Below are 21,375 nucleotides of genomic sequence, written 5' to 3'. Positions count from 1 at the left end.
GACGGCCCTCCAGCGAAATCATTAGAGCAGGGAACGCAGAAAAGGAGGAGCAACGATGATGGGAGAAGAAAGGCTCGCTCCGCTGCCTTGCTAGCTAGCTAAGCCTTTTTAGGGGCCGCCGGGTGACCAGAAAACCAGTAGTATTTGCCAAGATTCCAAATGCTCTCCTCCCCCTGCTGCAGGAGGAGGGCAACACGGAGATCATTAGGCCATGTTCTTGCCTTAAGTAGAACCCCTTTGCGCAAAGCGATGGCCTGATGGCACGTTCTGGTGTTGGGGCGTGCGTCACGAATTGCACGTCTGTCCCGAGATGAGATGAGCACCCCATCCAAGCCTGTTTCCCGGAACTGAGCTGTTTCAGGCTTGCAGCTCCGCGGAAGCAGAATTCAGTGGTGGGGCTATCAGCTAGTTTGTGTAGGGGGATGGGGTCTTCCCCTCGTATGCGTAGACATAGCGGCCCACATGATGGCGTGTTCCGCGAGCGCGTGACGTGGTCATGACTGCGCCTGGAGTCCAGAGCAAGTGAAGCGAAGCGAGTGTTTGTGGTGCGGGTGCCGTGGCCCATGGGGCACAACGCCCCCACAAGTTGGGGCGAGCAAGGGCACGAGCCCGTGCCGGATCCAGCCGCTCGGCTCCGTCCCGGTGCCAACGCCGGCCGGGGAGGGAGATCCCCGGCATGGGCTTTCGGTGCCGGGGACTCCATGCTTTGCCTCGCCTGATTCTGCATCGCTGGCGAGCTCATCGCTACGCATTGAGTGTGCAGTCTGCGTCGATATCCACTCCTGGGTCCATTGGGGATTCAGAGGCTAGTAGTACACTTGGCTGCTGGATCGGAGAAGAGCTTGCTTGAGAAACCAAAGAGCTACAGAATCCGGGGACGAAGCTGATCGGTCTGGTGTGGCGGCCACTGGCAGCATCATTGTGGCCACTCGCATCACACTGGCCCTGAGGGGAGTACTGCAAACGTCCGAGTACCTACGTGTTGCACGTCTTTAACTTGGCACCTCTCCGAGATCACGCACACTAATCAAGTAATCGTATACTGATATTGCTACAAGGATCCTTTTTCTTTTTCTTTTGCCTCCCAACACTTGGAAAAATGATTTTGCTACTCCGCCACTTGTCGCGGCTGCACATTCCCCTGCACGCACCCGCTGGCAGGATCTCTCTTGATCCGCGCGACCCGATTGTTCACGCGCACATACTCGACACGTACTGCCTAGAGGTTCGCGACGGGTTTCGTTTTTTCTAGCGAGAAAATAGAAAAAAGAAAGCGCGAGGCCCACATGCACCCTTGCGTTCCCGAAGCGCAACGACACCAGCAGCAGAGGGGAGGCCCAGCTCGGGAAAGGGAGCCTTGGTTGGCTTGGCCCAAAGGCGACGACGCACGGGGCAGCTGCGACGAGCCCGTCGAGCGAGAGAGAGGAGGAGGTGGGCGCGCATGTCGGGGACAGAATTATGGGAGTCGATGCCACTGAGCTTTCGGTAAATCCATTGCAGGGACCAAGCGGGATCGGTGGAGTGCTTCGTGCACGTCGGCATGGTCTACCAAAGGTAGCGCTCGCTAAATGCCTTGGGTAAATAAAATGAAAAATTGCGGTAGAAGGCATGTGCAAGGAACTTTTGCTTTTTGAAGTTTGGATAGTAACATTTCCTGGACAACTTTTGCCATGCCACATGGAAATGGTGTGGTGTGAACGGATCTGACTTAATTAAAAATTAAAAAGTGCTACTTCCTCCGCTCTTAAGTATCTAGTGTTCAGATATGTAAAGAGCAGTTCTAATAGAAGTTTCATGAGCATTAAATAACATATCACATTAGCAATTTTGCTAATTTGATAGTGTCATTATGAGGGAGATGAGGGAGAATTTTGTGGGATCAAAAAGAAATTTCATTCCCATGAACCCAGCTACAAGTGTTTTTGTGTGACAGCTCTTTATACTTTGTTGTACATAAATACTCGAAGTTTCTCAAATTTAACTATAACATTTGTTTGCAAATAGAGACTAATAAAGCCAATTTTAATGGAAGTTTTATGGTATTAAATTTTATACCATATCATCAACTTTGCTGACATGGCAAAGAAGAGAGGAGAGGAAGCGTGAAGCTGGTTCATCCTTCACTTGCTAGGATCGCTCTTAGCAAGCAATGCAGACACGCACCGGCGGACTGCGCACGCATATGCGCTCGCGTCCAAGACGTTGGACCGTGGGATCTATTTTTCTTTTCCATTTTTTTTATTTATTCAATTATTTTTTTATACTGTTATTGCTTACGTGTATGAGTTAGCTAACAACATTTCTTATGGAAGTTGTGACAAAAGCTACATTTATAAGTTACATATGACATGAAAGTTATGATACAAAATTATCAAGTGAGAACATGTTGTGAAAAAATTATACGTATAACTATATATTATAACTTTCTGCTAAGTTATCATTTGAAATTTGTTCCTAGAAGTTATAGGTATATGGTGTGTATGTCGTAAAAAGTTATGCTACAAAATTATTCCGTAAGAAGTTATCAACAAGAAATTATGTGTATAAATTATGTATATAAATTATGATGTTCTAAAAGCAGAAAGTTGCGGGAATTAAAGCTTTAGGTTCGGGAGGATACAGTAATGTTGGGAATTGCTCGCTGAAAACCGTATGAGCGCTCGCCCGTAAATTAGCAGTTCTTAAGGAAGTTTCACGAGACGAGAGAGAGTTTCGTCCCATGACACTCAACAGGCATAGTTACATAGTTTTCAATTTTGATAATAATACCATAAAACTGCACATTGAGACCCGCCTAGTGCGTTCAGCCTTACCAGAATCCCATATACGTATACTGATCTGCACGTAGCGCTAGCGTTTTATCTTTCCCAATTCCCCCACTTGGGCGTACGTGCACACGTGGTGATGTCGACTAGGCTCCCATCTGTTGCACTGCTATCCTCCTCTCGCGTCGGCCTGCTGAATCAAGAAACTGTTTACGGCCCCCCATGAACGCGGGCATGTGCTCCTGCTGTCCTCATTCCCTCCTCTCAACCCCCGCTGCCCAGCTAGCACACCATGTTTTTGACCGATTGACCTGAACACACTGCGCAGCTAAGTCTGACCGGTCAGACCTCGGACACCAACACCACCTCACCAATCTGGGATTTTAGCCCTGCTGCTTGGAACAATGGTGTGCGCCGAGAAACGCAGACCAAAGTTCCTGATCATCACCAGGGCCACGGTTTCGCAGGCAGCGGATAAGCTTGTATACTCATGAACCGAGCTGCGCTAGCTGCCGCACTTGTGGAGCCGTGGATTGGATCATCGACCGCGCACGGAGCTGCAGGATCCGCGGGGAGATCGCGCTGCTGGAACGGGGCCGAGCACGCGCGAGCAGCCCCTGCCGTCCTCGCGTTGGAGATGGGTGTGGGCGCGCGGTGGTGTGGCGCCTGCGAGAACCGGGCGCGCGCGATCTCCATGTCGGGCGGAGATCGGGCGGGATCCCTGGGGACTCGCGGGCTGCGCATCGGCTGCTCCGTCCTCATCCTCTTCGCGCACGCGGTCGGGTCGGCGGTGTCCACACGCACCAGCAACCTGCTGCTCGTGAGCCATGATTCCGGCGTGGGAGTCTGCTGGAAGCCTGAAAGCCGCTGCAGTTTTCAGCGCCCGTCGGGACTCGGCAACGGTGAGTCTCGAGTTCGGCCTAGTGAAGGATTTGCTAGGGGACGAGCACATGCACATGTACAATCCTTCCGGTTCTTTGGTCGAAATGGAGCCACACGTGAAACATGGGCAGCCACCAGACACACGTACAGAGAGGGGAAGCGAGAGCAGTTGTTACTACTCTGGCCAGGGTGGGGGAGCCTAACTGCCTAAAGTAGGGAGCTTGTGGCATGGATGGTTGATCTCAATGCTGAAAAGCTTTGACCTGCTCGCTAAGGCATAGGGGGCCGGCTGGCTAGCAGCAGGAATCGTCGCCTAGGTGGACAGGATCGCGTGATTCCGGCCAACATTCTTCGGAGTGGATCGGAGGCCACTCGAGCGTGGCGCCTTTAGGGAGAGGTTGTCCCCAAGTTCAGGACTGGTGTCTGCAAGCAAAGTGAGGGCAGGCGTCTCTCTCTGGTCTGCTCCCTTTACCATGCACCCGTGGGTACACACAATATTTTTTTTTTATAAATAATTTCTGGATCAACCATGTCGAGATTTGGACTGTTCCCGGTTGTAGTTCGATCAAACTACTCTGGCCTGGTAACCTAAATTGGGCCCAAGCCCAAACGGAACACATGATGTGCTGATCACACAGCATCACAGCAGCACGGGGAACAGAGAGAGCAGGAACAGCAGGCCGAGACATGCTTCCCGTGGTAAACTGCTTCGTGATGCACTGCTGTTATTATCCAGCACGGCTGTACAGGTATTCAGAGGCATGCCCACCACGCATAAACCTGATGGTGATGGCTCAGAGTCCCAACTTTATTATACACGTAAAAAATAGACAAGAAACAGCCGCTCGCACCGGATTATGTGGCCTGTGGGGTCACACCGCCAGGATCTCAATTGGTAGGCAAACGAAATCACACCTGATCTACCATGGCGCTCTGCTGATCCACATTGGCATACACAGCAAGTAGGACGCTGGTCATTCATGCAACGACGCTGGTCAGGGAGTCGAGCACTTGCTGTCGGGTCGGCAGCGCTGGAATCGCGCCTCTCTCTGTCACTGTCAGAGCTCCACAGACGTTTGCAAACTTCAGGGCGTCTCGTAATCGGCCTTCGTCCTGTTTAAGACACAAAACGATAATATGAGTTGCTGTTAAGCACAACTGTGTAGCTCAATTTGTGTGCGGAACAAGAAATAGCAGGCTAGACTGAAGAACAAGGATGTCCAAACAAGAACGAAAAACACATAATTTACTTGTTTGTGTAGGTGTGAGGTACTAACTGAAGATATGCCCAGAAATCAGCTTTGCCTATCTCGGTAGAGAAGTACTGAGACTTTATATATTCATGGAATAGCCTATAGCGAATATCTAAATCACTGAGCGCCATGTGACTAAAGAACATGCCTCTAATGCCAGGAAATTTATAACCACCAGTAGCAACATATGCATGTGCTGTTAATCTTGCCGTTACGCCGTTCAGTCCCCCCAACCACAGCTGGACATGGTTTGGTGCTTCCTTGTTTCAGATGTAAACTAGATGAATTGATAGAAAAGCAAAATGGTGAATCCAAATTTAATTCAGTACACCAACCATAGATCTTTTTTAGGTGTGCCAGCCTTTTTCTTTTATCATGGAGTTCACACGACCCTATTCTTAAACTTCGAAGCCAAAGTTCCATATGAAGTTATATTGACAAAGATTTTTTTTCCTTATTTTGCCATAGTTTTCAAATCCATAGCTTCTGGATTTTGGGTGTTTTCAATATTCAGGATATGAAAAGTTTAGTTTCATACACATATGCTGAAAATTTCTCAGCTTTTAGCGGATTGTGCATGTCTCTATAGATATCCAACTGAGCACCTTTGACTCTATGAAGTAAATATACCAAACATTTGTGTCACACTGTCACATTAGTTCATTTTAAAATTATTTCATGCATCCGTCTGTATTAAAAGAGAGCAGGAACAGTGCAGCAAACTGCAGGACCACCTACAGCAGAGTTTGACCTACTTCCTGAAAGAAGAAAATAAATCAAGTGCAGGCTCATATTATGTAAGCTGTAGGTTCTAGTCATACCTGGAGCAATGAAAAATCTGTGGCTAATTGAGATAGTACGCCAGCAACGAAGGCATCTCCAGCACCAGTTGTATCAACAGCAGTTACCTTCAGTCCACCAACTCTCCCACTAAAATCCTGTTATTTACAAAATGCACTTTAAATGATTTTAGGCCTCCTTACATAAGATACAATTACCAAGTGAATTGAAGAAAGTATAAAACAAGAATGTAATATCTAGGTTAACATATTGCTAGAAATGAATAATTCCATTAATATTATATCAAATATCCTGTGACTTTTATCGGACAATGAAGTATGCTTATGCTCATGGAGGAAAAGAAAAAGAAAATGACATGTCACAACAAGGAATAATAGTAGTAGTCTCCATATCAGAGGTGTGTAAAATTACCTTAGAATAATACCTACAGCCATCTGGACCTTCAGTGACAAGAAGCAACTTCAGGTTGGAGTGAATAAGTTTCTTCACAACAGCATCATCATATGGATCCTCCCCGTTCGTCAGAAAGGAAACTTCCTCTTCACTTATCTTTTAACAACAGATACAAAATAAGAAACCAACATACTTTTTGCATTTAAAACAAATTACTATACTTGTTACCTTGATAACATCAGCAGTTTCCCATATGCTCAGGATACCATGTCTAGCATCCTCAGCTGATGACCACAATGGAAGCCTCAAATTCGGATCATATGAAACAAGTACTCCAGCATCTCTAGCTGCTTTGGCAGCTGCAATGTGTGCAGTTTTACAAGGCTCAGTTATAAGACTTATTGAGCCATGATGGAATATTTTTGCCTAGCATATATAACATGATTAGGATACAATCAGTTTTTCATGAATATACGTTACATGATTACAGAAATACTAGAAGTGGCGACAGCAACTATTGAAATGGCAATATAGTGCCTTCTGATACCTTCCTTATTAGATCAAGTTCAAGTTCTTTTTCTTCAAGTAGCATATCAGCACTTGGATTACGATAGAACATAAATTCACGTTCACCATCACTTCGTAGTGTCACAAAAGCCAAAGCTGTTCTAGCATGAGCATCAAAAATTAATCCTTGAGTGTTTACATTATTCTGCTTCAATATATCAGCTAGCATATAGCCAAATTCGTCATCACCAACCTACAAGTGTAAAATATATTAGTAGAAACCAGAGAAGATAGAAAATAAACAATGACGATAAACAAGACTGGTCTATTTTGCAGATGAAAAGGATAAGTAACAAACCACTATCAGGAATATAAATGAACGTATAGTGCAACGCAAGCACTAGTTAACTGTAAGTACATACGAGAATGTAAAAAAATGTGAATCGATACCATATAAATCCCATGTATTTTCCTTTCCAAGGTTTCAAACAGAAAAGTGGATTTGCACATGCTTGTAACCCGTGACCCCTGTAGTTGCACTAACATCTGGATAGAGATAAACAGTACAGATGCAAATATGTTACCTTCCCAATGAAAGCTGATGACCCACCAAGACGAGCGATTCCAACTGCAACATTGGCAGGTGCACCCCCTGGAGCCTTCTTGAAGGCTGGTGCTTCTGCCAATGACACTCCATTGACAGTTGGAACGAAGTCAATTAGCAATTCGCCAAAGCACACTACATGGGGAGAATTGCTCATTCCAGGGGCACCATCACTGCTTAAGACCGCCTTTGTTTGAACTAGGTGAATCAAACAGGAATCAAATCAGATTCTTTGGATTTGACAGCATCGTGTTAAATTGACAAAGCATCTTTCTATTTATCAAAAAACATTATATTGTAAAGTGAGTGACCGCAGACGGGTCCATAACAATCACTATCAATGCACGTGAGAGTTGTAGAGCCAATTCCAGTTCCATTAACAGAAAAATTTAAAGAGTAACCAAAGGCAGATCAGGCAACCAAGATACTAGCACTATGCCGCTTTATGTTTTAGGAACCATAACTTCAACAAAAAGAATTAGTTAGCATGCAAATGCCAAGCTACAAGTAAAGTGACCCCATTGTATCAAGCAGAAGGGATGCTGCTTTAATTAATAACTTAGCATAGCCTGTTTAGAGCATTGAATTGCTACATTGTTGACTCATGTTTCATGCAGATGTACACGGGTCAGTATGACTTCAACATCCAAAACTGCGCATTGGACATTTAGGGGGTGTTTGGTTCTAGCAGGGCTAAACTTAGAAGTATGTTTGGATGTTTGGATACGAATTAGAAGTATTAAACGTAGACTAATGACAAAATTAATTGCATAACCCTCGGGCTAATTCACGAGATGAATCCATTAAGCCTAATTAGTCCATGGTTTGATAATGTGGCGCTTCAGTAAACATATGCTAATGGTGGATTAATTAGATTCATCTCGCGAATTAGACCGGGGTTATGCAATTAGTTTTATAATTAATTCATGTTTAGTCCTCCTAATTAACATCCGAACATCCTGATGCCCTTAGGATCCAAACACCCCCTTGGAACTGGTAGAGCAACCAGCTTTGCAGAACACAAAACACCCTCCCAAACCAACCCATGCCAATGCCTCCAGTTTCAAGTACCATTTGCACTGAAATCACATGCTAGGCCATACACACCTATCTCGTATTTCAAGTACCATCCCCAAGTTCCCAAAGCCCATCTCTTAGCGCTGCTGCTACAAAAACAGAGTTGATTTTTAAAGCGTAGCCGCATAGCCCCAATGAAGAGTAGTGGCAGCGAACCGTATGCTGAACAGCTGCAAACGGAGCACGCTCTTAACAGCGCGCGTACTAAGCCCACGCACACCGCACCCAGTACCTGCGCGCGTCCCGAGCGGCGCGGCAAAGGCGACGCTGCCGGGCCTGCCGCCGGCGCGAGGGGGCGAGGAGGACGACGGGAGGCCACGGCCCGCAGCGCACGCGGCGCGGAGAGCCATGCGGGTATAGACGAGCCTGACTGCGCAAGGGCGGAGCCGGCCGAGGCGGTGGTCGGGGCTCCGGAGGAGGCGTATGGCCGCGGCGGCCGGCGGGCGGAGGAAGCGAGGGGGCGAGCAAACCGCCCGGTGGTCAAGCTTCCTGGTGGATTTTGGGCTGCGCAGCTTGGCTGGTGGCGACTGGGGTGGCCACTGCCCGAGCTTGGTCGCTGCGCGGAGTAGCTCGCCTGGATCGTGAGATGGGCCCTGCTGCGTGTCAAGCAAACATATGGATTTTATTATCTCGTGTACCACATTTGCAGATAAGTGGAAGTTGACACGATTCAAATTTCAAAATATAAATAAGTCATTCAGGACGTTGACACGATCTATGATATACAAAATTTTACAGATATTTTTTTTTGAAAAATACGGCATTTCAAACAAAAGTAAGAAAGTGTATGTGTGCGTAGTTTCGGAAAGACAACTACTCCTATGTGCGTGGTCCGTTGGTCATGTGCGCGTGGAGCGTGAGTAGCATGAATGAGGCTATGAGTTACCGGCACTTAGCACACTCCTTGGATGCTAGGATCACGTTTATTTTTGCTTCTAGAGGCTTTTGGATTACTAGCTTTTGAGATGTTCAAAAGCCACATGCTTCCAAAAGCTAGATACTAAAATGCTCGTAGTGTTTTTGGCTCTTAGTTTTTTAGATCATTTGACTGGGAGATTCCGAAAGCTAATGGTCCTAAAGTGCCTAGAAATTCAAATACATAAGCGTAAAAGAAAACAGAACTGGTGGTCTTCTTCCCTTTTATGATACAACAATTGCGAAAAGTTTTGTGTTTGGATTAACTTTTATTTAAATCTTAAAAGCATTGAATGGAATATCTTCCATTTAAATGCGATACTTGTCACGCACAGCATCTCCAAGAGGCCAGCTAAAATTCTAGCTAAATTTAGAGTTTTAGCAGGTCTGTAAAAAAATAGATAGCTTCTCAAAAGGTGGGGTAACCAACGGACTCTTCATCCATCCCCTTCTCCACTCAAAAAAACTGTTCTGCTGTCCTGTGGCGTCCCGCACGGTGCTCACGCTGGCAGCCGGCCCCGTGGCGCGTGCGTGGCGGAGGAAGGCGCGCTCCCACGATGGAGGGACGAGGCGCCGGTGGAGGAGGAGACGCGACAGAGGGAGGAGACGCCGTGGAGGGTGGCGGCGGCACGAGGTCCCAGCGCAGCGGCGGAGGGCGCGAGGTCCCGGTGGCGGTGGCAGCGTGAGGTCTCCCGCTTGGCTCGCCGCCTTGTTCGACCCCGCCAACGACATCCCTACCGGGGCGCGGGAGGGCGGAGAGCCGGGGAGCGCGGGAGGGCAGGGCGGGGAGCGCGGGAGGGTGGGATGGCGAGCGGGAGGGGCTTGGCTTCTTTGCCGAGCGAGGAGGGCGAAATATCGAGTAGGATAGCGATCCGAGGAAAATACAGCCTCTGTTGGATCCAGTTTTGATAGAATTTCTCTTTTTTAGGATACAAAGACTTTTGGAGATACTCTAAGTATAATTAGCTTACGCTGCATGCGAGTGACCAGGCGGCCCTCGCTTATTTGATTTCATTTCCCTCAAGCTCTGCTTCTATATATCAGTCTAACACTCTGTCTAACTCATGACATGTAAGATTGGCATGCCTTATTGTGCATAATTATCACTTAAGAAAGTGGTAACCGCTGAACACCAGTATCATTATTCATTACTCGTACAGGACATGCAAAAATCAGAAAAGAAAAATAAAATAGCAAAAAAGAAAACGATTCAAATCGTGTGACCTAGTTGGACCTTTTTGGCTGAAAGAAGTCACTCCGGCCCGGTCCAGTAACAGTCCATTTCTCCGCTATCGTCACTTCCCTTGCGCTGCGCCGCTGCCGCACCCAGGCGGCAGGGCAGGCCCCCTTTCCGAAACTAGAAGATTAGGCGCGCGACACGTGCCCTACCGTTTAAACAATCAAATATAAGTAAATCAAAGATAATAAACTGAAGGTAGTGCAATGTAACAAATAGCATGCATGGTATAGGATAAATTCAACACAAAATCATAGCATATGGTAACAAATACATCGTTAATATGCTAACATTTGAGCAGTGTGCGTACACTATCCATCATAGGTGTCTATCCAGCATTTGAATTATGAAGATTACAACATATCTGAGAGCACAGGCTATCCTATCCATGAAGTGTCTGTCCGAAAACTTGGAATATTACAGTACGTCTTAGCACTATGACAGCACATCCGAGCATCAGGCCATCCTGTCCATCCGGTGTTTTTCCAGCATTTGGAGCATCAATATTACAGGATATTCAAGCACCAGGCTATCCTGTCCATCAGGTGTCTATCCAGCCTTTGGAGCATCAGTATTACAGCATATCCAAGCACCATAAATCTACGTGCAATTAAAGAAACAGATAATCAAAGATAGGATAGCTCTAACATTATGCACTATTAAACTGATAGCTTTCTGTGAAAATTAAAATGTAGATATGTTAGGAGAATTAACACAGCAACAAAAATCAAAGCTAGCAAAGCTTTGCTTATGGACGTACATTGCAATTGTCAAACCATCCAAGTCCCCTAGAAAGCATTTGCATTAATAACATTGCGCATTGAGGTACAACCAACAATACTCGGGCATCGGATGTCATATTCCAGAAAAACAGTAAACAGAGAGGCTGCGTATGACATTAAAAAGAAACAGAGATGGCATCAGTCTGCACGTAGCAATTTGATGCGCATATAGTTCAAAGCCTGATTAGAGCAAAGAAATAAACACGTCGAGAAGCCAAATGTCAACGGTAAAACACAGGAAGCCATCCATCTATCTCATTAAGGTAACAAAACACATCAATGAAACACCTAGAGAGTATTAGGTTTTATGGATGAGCACAAGTATGCTCCATATCTAACTAAAAACGTATCAAGCAAGCAGATCAAATGAAAAGAATATAGGAGCAATATGCTCCATATCTAACTAATAACATACAAGCAAGCAGATCAGATATGAGATAGATAAACTAAAAGGTGAAACATGCTGGACTAAAATATGAAAAATAAACATAAACAATAGGCTTATTCAAATGTAAGTTTCAGATTACGCATCATGTCAAATTTCACAGTGACAAGCAGTTTAAGACATTGCACGATCCTGTCAAGTACAGCACGTCTTAGACTAATAACAAATGTGGATGAAACATGAAAGCATATTTTTGCCAGACCTCAACTCTACAAGATATATTTAGCCATGGATAAGAAAGCATCCCACTGATGAGCTGCTAAGAGAGGAAGACATCGAAGTAACTACCTTTATTACTGCAACTTTTCTCATCATTATTGCAGCCAATTGCTTTACGCGGAGAGCACATGGATAATGAGAAGGCAAAGTCGATAATTGAGTATACATAAAAATTTGTTTAAAATATGTACCAATAAAGTATCCCCTAATTTAGCATTTCGGACATTAGAAAAATTGGACTCAAATGAATCATGGTAAGTTCGTCCTTCCACGTTTTCAATTATCAGAGATCAATTCATTTTAAATATTATGAATATCATTGGTAAATAAAACTTTGATGGCATATATGATGTAATCAACCAATGTTCCGGTGGAAAGATGTTAGACAAGAAAGATCTATTAAATGGAAGACATAGTTTACATTATCAAAAAGGAAATAAGCATTTGGCAGAGAATTCAAAAAAAAGCTATTCTATATTTTTTATAAAAACTTGCATGATAACATCTCTGAAAAAAAGATAAATAATATATATATGCACATTTGATTTATACTGTATTTTCTTTCTTTTTCCTTTGCCCAGTAAACCTAGAAATCTAGAAGGCAAGCTTGGAAGGGAATAATTTTAGCAACAAGGTACACGTACATTAGTCTGACTGTAGTGGGGATTTTGATGAGTAGTTAAATAATGCATTAAAACATATATCCAAACTGAAATAGAGTGTATGTTTATGTACCCGTACCTAGCAAATGTAGCATATTGACAGCAAGGTGACAAAGAAATAGTCCACTGATAACCTAATGGTAAAGAACCAGCACATGAATTCGAAACAAAGTATCTCTAGGACAAGAAGTCGAGAACACCATGTCAATCTCTGTACTGTCCTTTGAACCTGAATATGCCAAGCACAACTTATAGATACGGGACTGTACAAAATTAGTAAGCAAAATCGAAAGAGGAAAAAATAGAAAGACAAGTATACCTTGTGCCCATTTCATTGAACACATTGAGGGCATCGTCGATGGAAGTGTCTATGCCAAAAACAGGGAGCACGGGGGAGTGCTGGTGAATTGGAGAGGTGGCTGGATGAGGTGCAGAGGGGCTTCCAGTGGAAGAAGAAAGGCTATCGATTTGAGGGAGACGGTGGGGAGAAGCCGCGGCCTTTCTCTGCTGCTGTTGCTCCTTCACGGTGGGGAAAACACATAGATGCGGCATGAGGAGTAAAGAGGATTTAAGGGCAGCTGCTACATATTGGATTGGAATGCGATTGGAGGTACGGAGCAAAGGGAGAAATTTCAATATTTGACATCGAATCCGCGTGTCTCACTGTTTTTGACATCCAATTCGCAAGTCTTTCGAAATATAACCCTCTACATGCGAATTGTTTCGATTCAGGGGATTTCTTCTTCTTTTCTTGATTTCAAGATTTTCTTTTTCATTTTCATTTTACAGTACCCATGAACGGACCGTTTTACCCCTCACCTCGTCTCTCCCGGCCTCTCTCGCTCGTCCATGTCTCTCTCGCTCTATTCCCGTTCTTCTCAATCACCGGCCTCCGCTGCCCCTCCGCTCCCGCCGCCGTCCCCGCTCCCACGGTCTCCATTGCCTATAATTTCTTCATATAGGTCCATAATAAATGTTGTAGCTCAATTCTTTCTCTCTCCTTCCTCTGTAAACCACTTGGACGGTCGCTGGATGCGCCGGCCGCCGGCCATGCGAGCTCGACGAACGTGAAGCAAGCCAGCAGCTCCTCCTTTCTTCTTAGCTTTCGTTTCCAATGGGGAAAGCAAGAAGCTGCGGCTCCCAGGCACTAACCATCATCCATCCTTTCTCCATCGATCTCTCCCTTCCAAATCCAAATAGCAACAGCAAGTAGCACATCTCCTTCCTCCCCATTCACCAACTTACTTCTTCCTCTGCTCTCTTTCCTCATCGAACCAACAGCTCTCTCTTAGTTTCTCTGCCCAAATTAATCCACATCCTCCCTAACTTTTCCCTAATCAAGCTGAGAGCGGACTATCGCGTCGAGCTTGCGTCGGGCTCCATGCTTTGGTAAGTGAAAGTGCCATAATCCCTTTCACCAGCAAGAAATAAAAAGAAAAACAAGATACGGTGTTTCACGCTGGATCGAAATCCTCCCCGAGCTCCCACCGGAGCAAAATCCTTCCTAACCAAATCAATGTCTTCTATGTCTTCTAGACTAAATTAGGCTCATTCCCTACTGAATTGAGCTCCTCTCCGCTAGATCGAACTCGTCTAGGTGTGAGCAGCGGCGTGGAGGACTCACTTCGGGCAGCCTCATCCAGCCTCGCCGCGGACGTCGTCGTCCAGCCTTGCTGCGGGCGGCTTCACGCGAGAGCAGTTCAGCCGGCAGGATGGTGTCCCAGGCCGACTGCGAGCGGCGTGCCGCGGCGGACGAAGGCTAGCAGGCCACGCGCAAGCGGCGCCATGACGGGATAGACGCAGGTGGCACGCGTGCGAGGCGTGGGAGCAGGGGCGGTGGTGGAAGTGGAGGGGCAGCCGAGGCCGGCGATTGAGAAGAGTGAGAAGAGAGCGAGAGAGACAGGGACGAGCGAGAGGGGCAGGAGAGATAAGGTAAGGGACAAAACAGTCAGTTCATGTGTGCTGTAAAATGAAAACGAAAAAGAAAATTACGAAATCAAGAAAAGGGAAAGAAATTCCTTAAATCTAAAAGCAATTCGCATACAAAACCTTATATTTTGAAAGGCTTATAAATTGAATGTCAAAAGTAGTGAGGCGCGCGGATTTAATATCAAATATCGAAATTTTCCAGAGCAAAGGGAATCAATGAAGCTTTTGTTGCTTTGCTGGAAAAATAAAAAAGGAAGGAGAAGATGCTTTGCTGGTGCTGGCTGTCGATCTGGTGGAGAAGAGCACCAATGGTCGCCGAGCTCAGGAGCTCAGGTGGAGCATGTGCCAAGGCGTCGAGCTCCGCCAGGCTCGCCGGGCAGTCGCGCGCCATCACGCGTTGTCACCGTGTTTCCTTGAGTGAGAGGGAGATTGGGATGGATGGGAGGCGGCGACGGATCGGAGAAGAAAGAGGCTAGAGTTGGGGTGTGAATACCTCTCGCGTGTCGGAACAACGGGAACCATACCGCTCCGCGCGTGTCGCCGCGTTCTCTCACCGCGCCGCCGCGTGCCGCTTCTGCCGTCAGTCTCGGGCCAGAACGGCCGTTCACCGCTTCGCCGTTCTCGCCCGCCTCGTGCCTCGCGCCGCGTCAGCTCGTTCGTAGGCCTCGCCAGGCGGCCTGCTCCATCCGCGCGGCTGAACCCGGCCGAGGTTTATGCGTTGTCACAGACGCCCGTCAGCGCTCGCCTCGGACGCGCCGGCAGCTGCGCCTCGCACGCGCCCGTATTGCAGTGCCTGCGGTGGCGCTGCCGCCGCAGCGGCGAAGGTTGTGACATCCCGACCCAACAGCGATTTGAGCGCGCAAGTGGTCTAAGAGTGAGTGGTATGATATGTGTAGGGAATTGTCCCATCTTACTAATTGAGGGTGAGTTTTACCAATATATAAATCCAAGTGCCAAGTGCATTTCAACCTTCGGGTTAACCTTTTGCGCGAAGCGAGGACGAAAGCGTAAGCGGGGTTGGTGCGAGTGCGTGTTTTACTCAACGTGCGAGTAGAACTGTCCTACCTTGCTAGTTGAGATGAGTCTCACCAACATATAAACTCAAATTTACTCAATGTACGAATACAATTGAGCTATATTTAAGATTGGGGCGCTACAAGCGCAAGGGGGAAGGATATAGTGGGCCCGTGCATGTGGATGGGGGCAGCACGGGGTTCAGATTCTCTAACATGCTGAAGCGAAGTCACGCGTGACTTGCGCATCGCCCGATGCCCTCCGTTTGCCATCCAACGGTTGATGAAGGTACATCTTTCCCAGTGCGTAGAGCGTCAGCCCAGCTGCCAATTCTAGCCCAAATATGGCCCAGTTCGCGAGAAGGGGAAGGACAACAGCCGCTGTGGCTTGCCGCCGCTGGACGAGATTGGCGCGGAAGACGCGGCACGGAGCTTGCTCCTACTGCGGGCGACCTCCGCTCCTGTGCGAGCTGCGGAAGAGTGGCTGACCTCACGTGCTCTGGATGGCAGTGCTGCCGGGAGGAGATGGAGGGGGACCGCGTTCAAGCTTGCTGGAGGCAGTGCTGCAACCAACAACCAACCACGATTCGGTGGAAGAAGGCAACAGGTAAGTTAGACTTGCAATCGTTTTCCTTTATTTTGTTTCCGTCCAGATATCTGGTAGCAGTGATATGTATGCATCTAATTCCATACAAGGAGAATGTCAGTCCTATTTGGGTACCTCAAATTGGCCAGAAATTTAGAAATTTGGATGATGCTTGGATATTTTAGGTGGAATATGGAGGTCATGTAGGCTTTGAGGTCAGAAAAAGGTACACAAATGAGAGCAAATACGATGGGAAAGTAACTTCATGTAGATATGTGTGTGCCAAAGAGGGTTGTAGAGCACGAGACAAGAGAGACCATGCCACCAAAAATCCTCGAGCTGAAACAAGAACAGGTTGTCCAGTTCGGATGGGTCTTACGTTAGATCGAGAACAAGAAAATTATGAATTGTTCGATCTAATTCTTGTGCATAATCATATCCTTCACTTACCACAAACCTTCCATCTAATGTTATCACAAAGGAGGATTTCAGAAGTGCAGGCCTTTGAAATTGAGGCCGCCGATGATTCATGAATTAGATCAAAAACTGCACATGAATTGGCTAGTCGGCAAGTTGGAGGGGCAATGAATCTTAGTTACACTTGTCGTGATCACAAAAATTATTTACGGGGCAAGCGCCAAAGAGAGTTGACATATGGGCAAGCAGGAAGCATGTTGAAATATTTTCAAGATAAGATATCTGAGAACCCATCTTTTCACTATGCTGTGCAATTGGACTGTGAGGAACAAATATCCAATATATTTTGGGCTAATGCTAAGATGATAATTGATTATGCTCACTTTGGGGATGTTGTCACATTTGACACTACCTTTGGTATAAACAAAGAATATAGGCCTTTCGGCGTCTTTGTTGGGTTCAATCAATTTAGAGAAACCGTCATTTTTGGAGCTGCTCTTTTGTTTGATGAAACATGTGCTTCTTTCACATGGCTGTTTCAGACTTTTCTGTCAGCACATAATGGTAAACAGTCTAGAACTATATTTACTGATCAAGATATCGCAATGGGAAAGGCCGTTCGAGAGGTATTTGTAGAAGCTTGGCATGGATTATGCACCTTTCACATAATGCAGAATGCTGTCAAGCACTTAAGCAATGGTAAAAATGATGATGATGATAAAGAAAAAGAAGAGCCTCACATTCTCTCGGAGTTTAGTGCTTGCATGTATAACATTGAGGACAAAGGAGCCTTTGCGGAAGCATTTGACATCATAAGGAGTAAGGTGGACAAAAAAAAGGCATCATGGCTAGATAACATCTACAAGTTCAAGGAACAGTGGGCTGAATGTTACATGAGGGATATTTTTACATTGGGAATGAGAAGCACACAACTAAGTGAGAGTTTTAATAGTGACTTAAAAACACATTTGAAGTTGGATCTTGACATCATTCGTTTCTTGAAGCATTTTGAAAAGGCTGTGCAAATAAAAAGAAACAAAGAGCTTGATGAAGTATTCGAAGCTAGAAAAAAGCTACCTAGAATAAGAATGAACACACCTATGTTAGTGCAAGCAAGCAAAATTTACACCCCCCGATATTTGAATCATTCCAAACCGAATATGAAATAAGCATGGCTGCTTGTGCTAGATCATTGGGTGGAAATAACACATATGCTGTTGCAATTGTGAGGGCTAATGGTGATTTAAGTTCTGAACAAGAGCGCATAGTTGATGGTAATTCTTTGGAGCAAAGGGCATCATGTAATTGTGAGCAGTTTACAAGGACCGGGGTATTGTGTGCCCATGCTTTGAAAGTTCTCGACTTGATGAATATTAAGTTACTACCAGACCATTGTATTCTGAAACGTTGGACAAGCGAAGCAAGGCATGGCACTATACATGACAACAAAGGAAGGAGCATCATTGAAAATCCAAAATTGGATGCTATGCTTCGCTATAGGTATTTGTCTCACAAATTTTTGATCTTGGCATATCAAGCTGCAAGCTCTCTGGAATGTTGTTCAGTGATAGATAGTACACTTGATAGCCTTGGTAAGCAACTAGAGGACAAAATCAGTGCATCTAGAAGTATTTTGAGTGAATCGTGTACTGCCCAGCCTAATGTTCAACAAGGCGATGATTTACTTGGTGCTGCTCGCCTAAAGAAAAAAGATGTCCAACCAAGAAGTTCGAAGCGACCTAGAAGCTGGCTCGACAAGACAAGGAAATTCAAAAAGAAAGTGTCAAATAAATCTAATGTATGCTGCTGCAAAACCCTTGTATTATATTTAAGTTATTCGCTGTTGTCTTCTAAATAACACGGTTATACGCTTTATGCAGCATCAAGACGATGGTTGTGATGCAGGAACTCAAACACCAATGGACAATACTCACAAGGACAGTAATGCCTTTACTAACTTTAGAGATTTGCTTATGGTAATTTTAACTCAGCGTTGCTCTATTTCAACTTGTCTAAACTAGTTTTACTGTTGCCCTGTTTTAACCTTTCTTATGTCTTATGCAGGATCCTAGTGAAATTGATGATATCCCTATTCATGAACTTCTTTAGGGACCTAAATCTGTAGCTATTGCCATCTGCAAGGATCTTTGTTCTTTTGTAATGTTATTTTGTTCTTTTGGGAGGATGCGTTTAGCACAAATGTGCTAATTGGTGGTTTTTGGTGGAGCTCCCATTGCCACAAATTTGCTAATTGGTGGTCTTTGGTGGAGCTCCCATAGCCAAGCAAAATCTACGGCTGACTGTACAATGTCGCTAGTTGTAGCAGTGCCTTTTGGATGGGATTATATTAGATATTCAGAGCATGGAACTGATGAAACTGTAAACGAAATGTCTATTTATTCTACAGCTTCCATTGTCATATTAATTGTTTTTTTGAGCTATATGAGTCGTTGGATTAGTAGTCATTAGTAAAGCTTATTACGGTTATTTTAGTTAAAGTGAAATTCTTGTTTAATTTTGTACAAAAGCAGAGTTTTAATGCACTGAAATATCTGTTCAGCTCTGTTTCCTTACTCTTCTCGCGAACTGGGCCATATTTAGACTAGAATTGGCAGCTGGGCTGACGCTCTACATAGGTGCTGGGAAAGATGTACCTTCATCAACCGTTCGATTGGATGGCAAACGGAGTGCATCACGCGTGACTTCGCTTCAGCACGTTAGACAATCTGAACCCGGCGGCACGTGCTTTCACGCGACGGACTCCTCGGCTGATGCGCGGCCTCCGCACGCTGATCGACACGCGTCCGATTTGACGCGGGAAGCGCGGAGAGCATAGCAAACACGAGCATCTTTTAACCATTCCGACTCCGATTTCTTGCTATCCCTATCGGCGGCGGCGACCGTTCCGCGGAGACGGCGGGGGCGTGTTGGCGTCGAACCTGTGCACCTGCTTGTTCGACGGGAAGCCGGGGGCTTCTGACAGGCAGCACGCAGGTGATACTCCATTCGGGTTTGCCTTGCCCCAATTTCAATTTTTAAGTGTGTGCTTCCAATCCAAGTTGCAGTGATCAATGGATAGACGTAGAATGGATGGAATCGTGTTTCGAATCCTCCTAATCGCACCTTTGTTTACCAATCCTAGGCCTTAATCGCTAGGTGAGACGATCCCTCCATGGAGGTGGTAACCGGGTCGAAGAGACGGAAGCTGCAAGCAGCCGGGATCGATGAAGACGAAGGCCGCGTCCTCATCAGCCTCCTCCCGGATGGCGTCCTCGGTGACATCATCACCCTCCTCCCACCCGAGGAAGGCGCCCGCACCCAAGCCCTCTCGCGCCGGTGGCGGCCCCTGTGGCGCTCGTCCCCCCTCAACCTCAATGCTGTGGTCGTTAACAGCGACGAGGAAGAGGAGCTGGTGAGGCTGGCCTCCGGTATCCTCTCCTCTCACCAGGGCCGCACGCGCCGCTTCTCCCTCCATTGGTACGAGGAAGACGACATCAGCTGGTCCCGCCGCCTCCTCGCCGTCACCGTCGACGGCTGGCTCCGTTTGTCCGCCCCTCCATGAGTTCGAGCTGTTCTACCATGCCTTTGGACGTGGTATATCCAACGCCGGGGGGATCTCTTGCTGCCGCTATCCACACGTGTCGCTTCTCATCCACCCTCTGCAACCTTTGCATCTGCTCGAGCTACCGCGTGCTTCGGCTCCCCACGGAGAACGCCTGCGCACTCTCAGCTTCCCTCGCCTCAAGCAACTCACTCTCAAGCGCGTCGGAATCTCCGAGAGCTCCCTCCATGGAATGCTATCAGGATGCCTCTGTCCTGGAGAGCTTGCTCCTTTGTTGTAATGTTGGCTATCGTCGTCTCCGGATAAGATCCCCGACACTTCGGAGCCTTGGTGTGTCCAATGGTGACTGTAGGCAACCGGGGGAGCTCGAAGAACTCATTGTTGAGGATGTCCCACTGTTAGAAAGGCTGATTCCCCGCAATGTTAGATATTTTATGGTAATCCGGGTGCTTCAGGCTCCCAAACTGAAGATATTGGGATATCTAGAGGATCACTGCATATCCACATTTCAGTTTGGGACCCTGGTTTTCGAGGTAGCTGCAGTCATAAATGTCCTAACCATTTATTTATGTTTATATGCTCTCACTCTTACATTTCATGTTTCTGGCCTGTTTCAGAAAATGATGCCTGTTACCTTGTCTACCTCGGTGCGTACAGTGAAGACTTTGGCTCTAATCATTGCTTCTAATCTGGATCTTGTCATTGGTCTTTTGAAATGCTTTCCATGTGTGGAGAAGTTATATATTGAGGTGAGATGATTTTAATTTACTGTTGCTCATTTTGTCCCACAACTGTTCATATTTGAAATGCTTTCCATGCGTGCTTGTTTCTCCTTTCAGTTTTCTTATCAGTTGTACAGTCAACGTAATTGCAAAAATGAGCAGCGCTATGATCAACTAGAATGCCTTGATCTCCACCTCAAAAGGTTGGTGTGAACCTGTTATGCGGGGAGCGAATCAGAAGTAAATTTCGCCAAGTTCTTTGTCGTGAATGCCAGAGTGCTGGAACATATGATGATTCTTGGCTGTTATGCGTAAGAAGCTACAGCTGGAGACCAGATCTTCTCACATTGCAGAGTTTGATATCAAGTTTGATAATGAGTTATTTGGTTTGGTACACGTTAGGCATATTCATGATTTGGTCACAGACGACCCCTTCGATAATTCAGTATGCAGATGCAGTGAAGATCCCATTTAGGAGTCTACATAGGTTTCTTCAATTTGATGTTGAAGCTGATCAGCTGTGTAGTTTGGTACATGTCATGCAAGTCAACTAGTCCCCATGGTGTCAGCTGGTGCGTACCAGCAGCATTGGCCGGGCAGCAGC

At 46.2% G+C, this 21,375-nt stretch overlaps 1 protein-coding gene, 1 long non-coding RNA gene and 1 pseudogene across 4 annotated transcripts; 1 reads left to right on the top strand and 2 right to left on the bottom strand.

The window, feature by feature from the left end:
- Positions 1-4,311: 4,311 nt before the first annotated feature.
- LOC112890915 (probable fructokinase-6, chloroplastic) lies at positions 4,312-8,858 on the bottom strand. The gene is made up of 7 exons (XM_025957793.1): positions 8,515-8,858; positions 7,186-7,403; positions 6,642-6,854; positions 6,323-6,520; positions 6,113-6,250; positions 5,722-5,838; positions 4,312-4,760 (listed from the first exon to the last, which is right to left on the bottom strand). The coding sequence occupies exons 1-7, from the start codon at positions 8,630-8,632 to the stop codon at positions 4,626-4,628; spliced, it is 1,137 nt and encodes a 378-aa protein (XP_025813578.1). The 5' UTR covers positions 8,633-8,858; the 3' UTR covers positions 4,312-4,625.
- Positions 8,859-10,669: 1,811 nt separating this feature from the next.
- On the bottom strand, positions 10,670-14,394 carry LOC112888869. 3 transcript variants are annotated; one of them, XR_003227955.1, is made up of 3 exons: positions 14,167-14,394; positions 12,862-13,061; positions 10,670-12,771 (listed from the first exon to the last, which is right to left on the bottom strand). It is a non-coding gene; the product is annotated as an uncharacterized LOC112888869 (long non-coding RNA). The 3 variants fall into 3 exon arrangements; XR_003227953.1 differs by lacking the exon at positions 14,167-14,394 and having other exon boundaries at positions 10,670-11,034; positions 11,195-12,771; positions 12,862-14,131; XR_003227952.1 differs by lacking the exon at positions 14,167-14,394 and having other exon boundaries at positions 12,862-14,131.
- A 4,985-nt stretch (positions 14,395-19,379) lies between these two features.
- LOC112888868 lies at positions 19,380-21,285 on the top strand (annotated as a pseudogene).
- The last annotated feature ends 90 nt before the right edge of the window (positions 21,286-21,375 follow it).

The sequence above is a fragment of the Panicum hallii genome, chromosome 4, assembly GCF_002211085.1.
Source record: "Panicum hallii strain FIL2 chromosome 4, PHallii_v3.1, whole genome shotgun sequence".
NCBI classification, from domain to species: Eukaryota; Viridiplantae; Streptophyta; class Magnoliopsida; order Poales; family Poaceae; genus Panicum; species Panicum hallii.
Note: the sequence above shows the minus strand (reverse complement) of the source record. Positions and strands in the feature narration are given on the sequence as shown.

Bases quoted from the DNA above. Each gene is read 5' to 3' on its own strand.
- LOC112890915 (XM_025957793.1), bottom strand. From the start codon at position 8,632: ATGGCTCTCCGCGCCGCGTGCGCTGCGGGCCGTGGCCTCCCGTCGTCC. The intron at 6,251-6,322 runs GTAACAAGTATA...TGTTGTTAAAAG, and splicing joins AAACTGCTGATGTTATCAAG to ATAAGTGAAGAGGAAGTTTC. The intron at 4,761-5,721 runs GTATGACTAGAA...TGTCTTAAACAG, and splicing joins CAGATTTTTCATTGCTCCAG to GACGAAGGCCGATTACGAGA.